The sequence below is a fragment of the Suillus subalutaceus genome (genome assembly GCF_016647625.1).
Source record: "Suillus subalutaceus strain FC151 chromosome Unknown DFJ58scaffold_332, whole genome shotgun sequence".
Taxonomy (NCBI): domain Eukaryota; kingdom Fungi; phylum Basidiomycota; class Agaricomycetes; order Boletales; family Suillaceae; genus Suillus; species Suillus subalutaceus.
In genome coordinates this window covers 25088-33519 of record NW_024540581.1, presented here as the reverse complement: position 1 = coordinate 33519, position 8432 = coordinate 25088, and the positions used below count along the sequence as shown (strand labels likewise).

Below are 8432 nucleotides of genomic sequence, written 5' to 3'. Positions count from 1 at the left end.
GGCCCACCCGTCTCCATCGGGAATAATAACACTCCCGGCCCATCCGTCACAGTCGAGGATATATCTACCCTCGGCCCATGGTCCGCTGGCCCGTATCATACGGGATATTATGCACGTCCGTCCACTCGTATAATACGGAGATATGTTACTGCAATATGTGACCTTTTGGCAAGCCTTGGCAAAGGTCACCGTGCTGTACTAGCTCTGCCAGATCTGGGTGCTGAGCTAGCTTATTACCCTGGCACTATGGTTTACATTTTAGGAAAGGTGCTGGAGCATGGGGTGCCACAGTGGGGTGACGGGGAGAGAATTGTGATTGCACACTTTGTCAAGGATAAAGTACACGATAGGCTTGGTGTCCTGAGACCAAAGTTTCCAAACCAGCGGGATTTTCTGAATAGAGTGGGGGCAGGTAAGAAGGGGGGTTTAAAAGCCATTCGGAGATCAAATAAGAGGGGACAAGGAGTAGTTTCCCATAAATAGATATCCCGATTAGACAAAGCTTGTGATTTTTAATTGGTTGACTTCTCATATACACTGGAATATTTCCTCGGTCTAAGCACTATGTCCTCAAAAAAACAGGCAGTGTCTCAAGGCTGTTTCTTATTCTTTCCAACATAGAGGAAAGTTATCACAAACAAAGGATCCAGATGTTGACTATGTTACTCACAAACTTACAAGAGACAAGAGGGGAAATCCTCTTGGGTTGAGACTTGTGCTGATCCGTTGTATCAAACTTTGCCTGAGCCTACTACCAGCCCAAGAAAATGAGTTAAAGCAGTACACACAGAATCGCCAGACATCCAAGAAGAAGATTTAAATTGGGAAATGTTTGGTGACTTTGTTTTGACACAGAGGCTGCTGGGCAAGGGAGAAAAACCAAGGTATGTCTAACAGCCTGTGGCTTACTAGTAATTGTTTCTCATCAATGGCATAGACACAAAATGACTTCATAGCAGAATATCTCACTCATCAACAGGCATATCTAGATGTCATCTTGGACTCAGAGAAATTTGCCACCGCAGGCATTGTGAGACTTGCCAATGTGAAGAAAGTTCCTTCCATTGCACAACTTGTACTGGTGACCACAGCTGGTGTCGCCCTTGCCTCCTCAAATCACATCAGTCATTGCCTTTTCACAAAATCCAATTTTGGAACAGGAAGTGCTTTGAAGATGACACTCTTTCTGCCCAAGGATTTATATGGTGCATGGGCCACGGTGGAAAGTCTTGCCCTTGCTACGGAGATGGACAAAGTCACCTTGATCAAGATTCTTCTGTGATTATTGTACATTCTTCTGGGGTGTTCACACACAATGTGTCGTGGTGTCGGTGTCCAGGATCACATCATGAACATCACCTGCAGCTGCTCCAAGCTGGACTATTTCCTGCCAGTATCACGCGCCCTAGGACTGCATTCACCTTTGAAGTACTGGATCATTATCTCATTGATGCCTTGGAATGCAAGACTTTGGCAATGAGCTTCTTTGAAAAGATTTGACGGCTGACAAATAATGCTTTCCCGGATGCTGTGCCAGTGAGTAGAACTGACAATACCATAATTCTAGCTCATACTGAATGCAAACTCCCATCTGTAGGATCGATATCGTGAACTCATGAGAGTGTCTCGACTCTGGCATGACTTGAAGAACTGTAAATGGTTTGGATTTGGCCATGATGTGGAAGCACCCCCCTAGTGCAGGAGATCTTGCTCTATTTTGCCCTTCTTGTCCGCAGCCAGGAATCATATGCCTATTGTTTGGGAGCAGAAGTATGAAAGGCAAGTCAATTCCAGCAATGGTTTGTCTGCCAGACTCCGGCCAGTACCTACAGTGCATAGCACAGCAGTGATCCTGGCCAGTAATATGTGTCAGCTGAGTCCTGGCCGGTACCTCTTGTATGCAGCCCAGAGTCAGTCACAGCCAGTAATATGTGTTAGCTGAGTCCTGGCACAGTACCTCTTGTACGCAGCACAGAGGCAGTCATGGCTGACTATTTGTCTCTAGTTGTTGGTTCTAGATAACTCTTGGCTGACTTTTTGATTGCAGGTGGCTTTTTATGAGAAGATTTGTGGTAGATGGAGACTTTACTGCTCAGCACATGAACATGCGACAACCTCAGCTTAACATCTTCCTCTCAGATGGTTTAGGTTATATGGTAACAGACACAGATTACCAAGCTCACTTGGCTTCAGCTACGGAGAGTAAAGAGGTGAATCAAGTTGCTTTGCATTGTTAGTGGTGACTGAACCTGTAGAAAGCAATCCTCTTGTAGCAATCATCGGGCAGTCAATGCAGCAAACACAAACAGGAGCAACCTCCGAGCTACAGGGGTCTATGCTACTGCTTGTGCTCAGCATGGATGTTTTGTTCCCCATGCATAGTGGACTTTCAGAAGGGTGAACAGCAAGTTTTCTTTCATTTACTCAATCTAGGTTAAGACAAGCCTTGGGCTTGACGTGCTGACAAAATCACTTCAAGCCACATGAATATAGATTATTCTATTTGCAATGCCATTAAGCATGCTGCTGGCAACATTGACAACTCCCTGATCATCTATGATGTGGGGTGCCAGTGGAGCCTTAACTTCGCTCAACGAGTTGACAACTGCCCTGGCTTGGCACTCCCAGACAACACCGAGATTGTGGCTGCAGTGGGGAAATTTCACTTGAGCGCTCATAAACTTGCCTGTTTTGCTAGATACAGCTTAAACTTCATTCAAGGAGCTGGGCAAGTTGATGGGGAAATTTTGGAGACACTTTGGGCTCCCTTTAACAAGATATCTCCCACGGCATGTTCTATGAGCCAATCCCATCGTCAAGAAATTCTTGATGATCATATGTGTAACTCAAATTGGAAGAAACTTGTCAAAATAGGTAAGTGCCTATATTTGGAAATGAATGACATCACAGTTTCACACTGATGCAGTTAAGACGCTCTTGAGAAAGTACAAAACAGGCCAACAAGGGCATTGAAGACACTAGGGTGCCATTTGAAGAGCTCACAGGATCTTTGGATGTCATCAAAGTGAGGGCATGGGAAAAAGATGAGGAGAAGGCAATGGAGGAATGAGGAGACCATCTCAACATCTACCAGCTAAAGATAGATAAAGGTGAGCACTTCGAAGCTTCTATTCAGTTCCATGTGCCGTACATTCTGATTGGGTGATTGGAAGCACCAACAATGGCAGAAATACGGCTAAAATTAACTGAATCAGAATATGCTGATACAGGGAGGTCAGGATAAATTTCTTGGCTTATTGATGGCATCAATATAGAGGATTCACAGTATGTTGTTTTATCATATATTGATAGTGATGACGTATTTCTAATTGCTATCTAGGGATGCACTCAGAGTAGCTATTCGGCAGCTTCCAAACGAAGCATCTGCGGTTCAAAGGGCTGCAGTTCAAGTGAAACGACAAAAACTGGCTGCACGTATTTCAAAATTTCATGAAATTGCTGATGCTATGACAGAGGGCATTGAAGTCCATGCAGGTACTGAGCACATGGATGACAGCAGATTTTGCACTACAGATGTGGTAGAGGAAGTACCGGAGGCTGCAGATATTGAAGATGTGTTGGAAGATATTGATGAGGAAGTTCCTGCAGAAGCCATGGGCATTTGGATGCCATCTTCAGTGCCCCGAAATGAGGCTTTAGCCCTGGGCTTGCATGCTCTGCAAGCTGAAGAACTGGAGTTACGAAAGGGTCAAGCAAATGATTGCTTGGAAAAGTTACGGCAGGCTCTTGGTCATAAAGCGATAATTTACTGTCAACATTTCCAAAGCGCAGATTCCACATGGACAGGAACCAGGTCAAAGCAGGAGGCTTTACAATGTCATATCAAAATAGAGAAGTGTGTCCGAAGGTATCAAAGGGCAAGGGGTTTGATGCAGAGACTAGGGGCTGATGAAGATACTCTGAGGACGATTTATCAAGACATTCAGCCACACCAGCTCAGTGTGGACAAGGAAGTGACAGAAGAGAACAGATATGGGCAGGGATCAGACAGACTGGCTTGGTTTTGGAGAGTCAACAATGGTCATGATACACAGGAAGATGTGTGGATGGATGAATGTAAGTCATATCTAATATGCCGATTTTCTGCAGTGACAGGTATTAGTCTACAGGGTAAATTAGTTGAAAGCTAAGGCTAGATGGCAAAGGTGGGAGGAGGAGTTGAGATTGGTCCAACACGAAATGGGTTAGACAGTGAGTTGGTTTAAATACAGGATGGGAGAATGGGACCAACGATACCAACAAGCTACAAAGCCTGGTCATCAAGCTTATGCACATCGACAGGTGCTCTTGTAGGGAAGATTTGCATTGGATGCTGAAAATTCATTCAAAGACAAGATGATCATAGTCACTTAACAGTCTTGGCTATTATAATATGTCTAACCTATCGGCCTGCCTGCTTGTACACACCCTGGTCCTGAACTGGCCGGCCCTGCTACAAATGTCTGAAGTGTTGGCCTGCCCTCCTGTACATGTCCTGGACATGCGCCAGCCGGTCCTAGTATCAAAGCCTGAGGTGTCAGCCTGCCTTCCTGTACATAGTCTGGACATGCACTGGCCAGCTCTCTCATCAATAGCATCAGTATGCTTTCCTTATCATTCTTGAGTTGTGTTAGATACTTGGGGTTCTTGACTATGATGCTCATGGTCCTGATCTGGCCAACTCTATTATCAATGTCTGAGGTGTCAGCCTGCCTTCCTGTACATAGTCTGGGCATCCACTGGCCAGCTCTATTGTCAAAGCCTGAGGTGTCGGCCTGCCCCCCTGTACATGGTCTGGACATAAACCAGCTGGCCCTATTGTAAAAGCCTAAGGTGTTGGCCTGCCCTCCTGTACATAACCTGGATATGCACCGGCTGGTTCTATTGTCGGCCTGCCTTCCTGTACATGGTCTGGACATGCACCGGCCGGCTCTCTCATCAATACCATCAGTACACCTACACTTTCCTTATCATTCTTGAGTTGTTTTACATGCATGGGTTCTTGACCATGATCATATAAGACATGAACAGTTAGATATATTTGTACACTTACATTATCTACTGACACTGATCAACTTGCATAAATCAAATATCCTGCTGGAATTGAGTATCTTAGAAGTGCAAGTCATGGAAAGACTTGGCCAAGTATCATACAGTCATTCAACAATGTGTAGGTTTTTCCTGATTCCCTAAGTTGTTGGCCAGCATCAATGTATGTGTACAAGCAGTGGCTGGCCAGTACCACCCCCACACCTCTGGCCAGCACCAATGTACATGCACAAGCAGTGGCCGGCCAGTACCACCCCCACACCAGCACCAATGTACATGCATGGGCAATAATCAGCCAGTACCCACATGTATAGATAGCTTCACCTGAGTGGTTAGCCAGTACCACTCTCACACCAAGCTGTGGTTGGCCAGTACCCACATGTATAGACAGCATCACCTGAGTGGGTTGGCCAGTACCACTCGTACACCCTTGGCCGGCACCAATGTGCATGTACAGGCCGGTGCTGGTTGGTACACATTCTACAACCATTTGGCACATCCGGGGTACCACTTGTACATAGGGTTATGACTGAAGTATGTGTGGTGCTAGATGCTATGAGGCTCTTACCTTTTAGATGGGTAGGCGCATGCAGAGGGTGCGCAGTTGACTGAATTGTGGGCAACGGTGTTCTATGTGAAAAATGCTATCTGAAATATACACAGCCAGGCTTGTTCGTGTGAAATGAAAAGAACACAAAAAAAATAAGTCTGTCCGGACGGGAAGACTTCAGGAACGCTGTATTGTCAAACTTGATTACAAGTCAGCCGACAACTTGATTAAAAGGGTACTGGTACTGAAAGCGAGAATAGATTTGTGGTATGTGTCCGTGTAGCTCATCATCGCTATGAGAATGAAACAATAAGAATATGTCCCTCATCACTCGGTATATTCCAATGATGACTTACACAAACTGGTCAAACCAGTAATCAACGACTGGCTCCCCAATTGCGATAGAGACCATGTTCTTGTTTTTTCCAAAATGTTGGCCATTATCACTGTTAGGAGTCGCGGATTTGCTGCATGCCTTGCTTGTCTGATTTTGCAACTGCGGAGATTCACTGCTCAAGAAAGAACAAGACCTACGGATCAAGTAGTTAGAAGAACACACTTGTAAATGGGAGTATGAGATCTACATAGATGGGCAGAAGAACATCCCTGTCATCTATGTAGATCCCAGACCGAACGGAGAATAACTTGTAGTTCTGGCCCTGTACCTTAGCATAGGCATCCGTAAAAACTAGGAGGATGACCAGAGTCAGTTCAAGAACACGGCAGAATCCCCACCTCAGACCTGTTCACCAGTACCTTTGGATTCATCAGCTTGGAGTTGAGAGTTGACAGGATTGGGGAACGGATATCGAATGACACTCGTTAAAGTTGGTGAGGAAAATTAGAGGAAAGGCTCCCCAACAAGACGAGGGGGGCGGAACAAGCAAGAGCTCTGACATGGTTGTCTTGCCGGGCCTATATGATAGGCTCCTCTCCTTGGCATCAGAAGGCTTAGGGATCTCATCCATGGGAACCTGAGGAGAATCAGACAGTGGTCAGATGTCATAATATGGACAGCCTTTGGGGTGAATATCTATGTTCTTGAAAAAAATCGCTGACGGGTCTTGGCGTTCTACAGCTGGAGGTAGTGGTATGCTGGTAGCAGGACTGCTCGAATGAGAAGAGACAGGAGCACAAACTTCCATGGCCATCGAAATGGTGAGCGACCAAGAGTTGCATAGACAATGATATGGGATGGGCAACGCCTGCAAACAAAGTGTGATATTCTCCTTGTCCTGTGGTTTAGGCAATATATATATATATACATTCGGCAATAAGTCAGACCACAAACTTTCGACTTCTGACGGTCGATCTCAATCTACTATGGGTGTCATATCCCGTATTCTGGACCTACGTCCGATGATGTTCCCACGCCTTCCGGACGCCTTCCGGATGCACATCCAGACCTCCATACCCTTATCCATGACTCCATACCCTTATCCATGCCTGCAGTCCTCCAGTCCACTATCGGTTCGGATCCGTACACCTTCGTACATCCATATATCCATACCTTCGGACCTCCGCAGCTAAGCCTGCTTCATCCACCCTTGATCCCATCGGATCCGAGCTCATCCTACCTGAGACTTTACCTTCCCGAGACTACCGGATGATATCCATGATCTATATCCTAGTCTCGTCTTCACCTAGATCTCCAGATCCGCTCATCCGATATCCAGACGCCTCATCGGATATCTCTAGACCTCCGGATCCGACCTATACTCATATCCGAAGCTCAAACCTTAAATCAGCGTCTATCTCCTTATGGTAATCCTCTTGACTCTGGACTTCGGTTATCTGTGTTTCCGTCTTGCTTATTGATCCTTGTACTTTGTTCATCTCCGAGTTCATTTGTTTATGTTCCATTCATACTTACCAATATGTTTCCACATGCTCGTACATAGCATTTGTCTTCAGCTTACTGATCCTCTCGGATCCCGTCCAGTATATAAACCTCTGTACAACTCCTGTAAAGTTTCCTTAGTTCGAATATCATCTTAGATTCTGCTCAACATAGACTTGCTCTCTCGCATCCTAGACTTCACTCATTCTGATCTCGGACTTTGGTCCATCTTAGTATTGCCTTTCCTTAGGCCTAGGGAAGGATTCCCTAGGCCAACCTTCCGGTCCTCCGGATTTATCCTTCCGTCTATATCCATGCTTAGGGATTGACTCCCTAAGCCGAAGCTTTGCCTTTCCGGCACTTCCTGTCTTTCCGAGACTTCTGTCTAAACCCCGTCTATCCGACTCTACCATAGTGTAGTCTACCTCCATCTGTTTCTACTCCGGACCTTGTCCGTTGTAGCCCTTCTTCTCTTGTCCTAGAATCCTGTCCGCTCCTCCGCTCCTCCGGACGTCGTAACCTTCGGACGACACAACCTTCGGACGTCTTAACCTTCGGACTTCCGGACGTCCTGTCCTTCGGACCACTCCTCCTACCCTATCCTGCTTTGGACTCTGTCCCTTGCAGCCTATCTTCTATGTGTTTCCATCTAGGGAGCTTACCTTCGGATCTAATGCAGCGGGTGAAACTCTTCCAGAGTTTCCTATACTCATCCGAAAGTTTCCCGCGCTCATCCGGAAGTCCTCCAGCACTCAACCAGAGTAGCCAGCCTCCGGAAGTCCTTCGGACTTCGTCGGATTCCATCTGGACTTCATTCTGAAATTAAGGGCACGTACTCGGGTAAGGGGCACAGCGCACGAGCTGAGGCCAAGCCCTTCGGATCCGTCTACCCTTGAGCTACGGTCTTAACAATGGGACGATACATATCCAGGGAACGAAAGCAAAAGGCTCTGCAGATGAGCTTGCTAAATATCATGGCTAAGATCCAATGAT

The 8432-nt window shown here is 46.2% G+C and overlaps 3 protein-coding genes across 3 annotated transcripts; 2 read left to right on the top strand and 1 right to left on the bottom strand.

Annotated features, from left to right (window-relative positions):
• Positions 1-159: 159 nt before the first annotated feature.
• Positions 160-321, top strand: DFJ58DRAFT_626256 (uncharacterized protein; the record flags this gene model as incomplete). The annotated part of the gene is made up of 1 exon (XM_041381114.1): positions 160-321. A coding segment is annotated over one exon (162 nt), but the record flags the coding sequence as incomplete, so codon positions are not given.
• A 1426-nt stretch (positions 322-1747) lies between these two features.
• On the top strand, positions 1748-4151 carry DFJ58DRAFT_848610 (uncharacterized protein; the record flags this gene model as incomplete). Its single annotated transcript, XM_041393657.1, has 8 exons — positions 1748-1896; positions 2048-2232; positions 2494-2874; positions 2943-3025; positions 3095-3110; positions 3276-3285; positions 3341-4077; positions 4111-4151. The coding sequence occupies 8 exons, from the start codon at positions 1748-1750 to the stop codon at positions 4149-4151; spliced, it is 1602 nt and encodes a 533-aa protein (XP_041235232.1).
• Positions 4152-5810: 1659 nt separating this feature from the next.
• Positions 5811-6567, bottom strand: DFJ58DRAFT_848609 (uncharacterized protein; the record flags this gene model as incomplete). The annotated part of the gene is made up of 5 exons (XM_041393656.1): positions 5811-5892; positions 5956-6129; positions 6159-6179; positions 6230-6287; positions 6417-6567. The coding sequence occupies 5 exons, from the start codon at positions 6565-6567 to the stop codon at positions 5811-5813; spliced, it is 486 nt and encodes a 161-aa protein (XP_041235231.1).
• Between the last annotated feature and the right edge of the window lie 1865 nt (positions 6568-8432).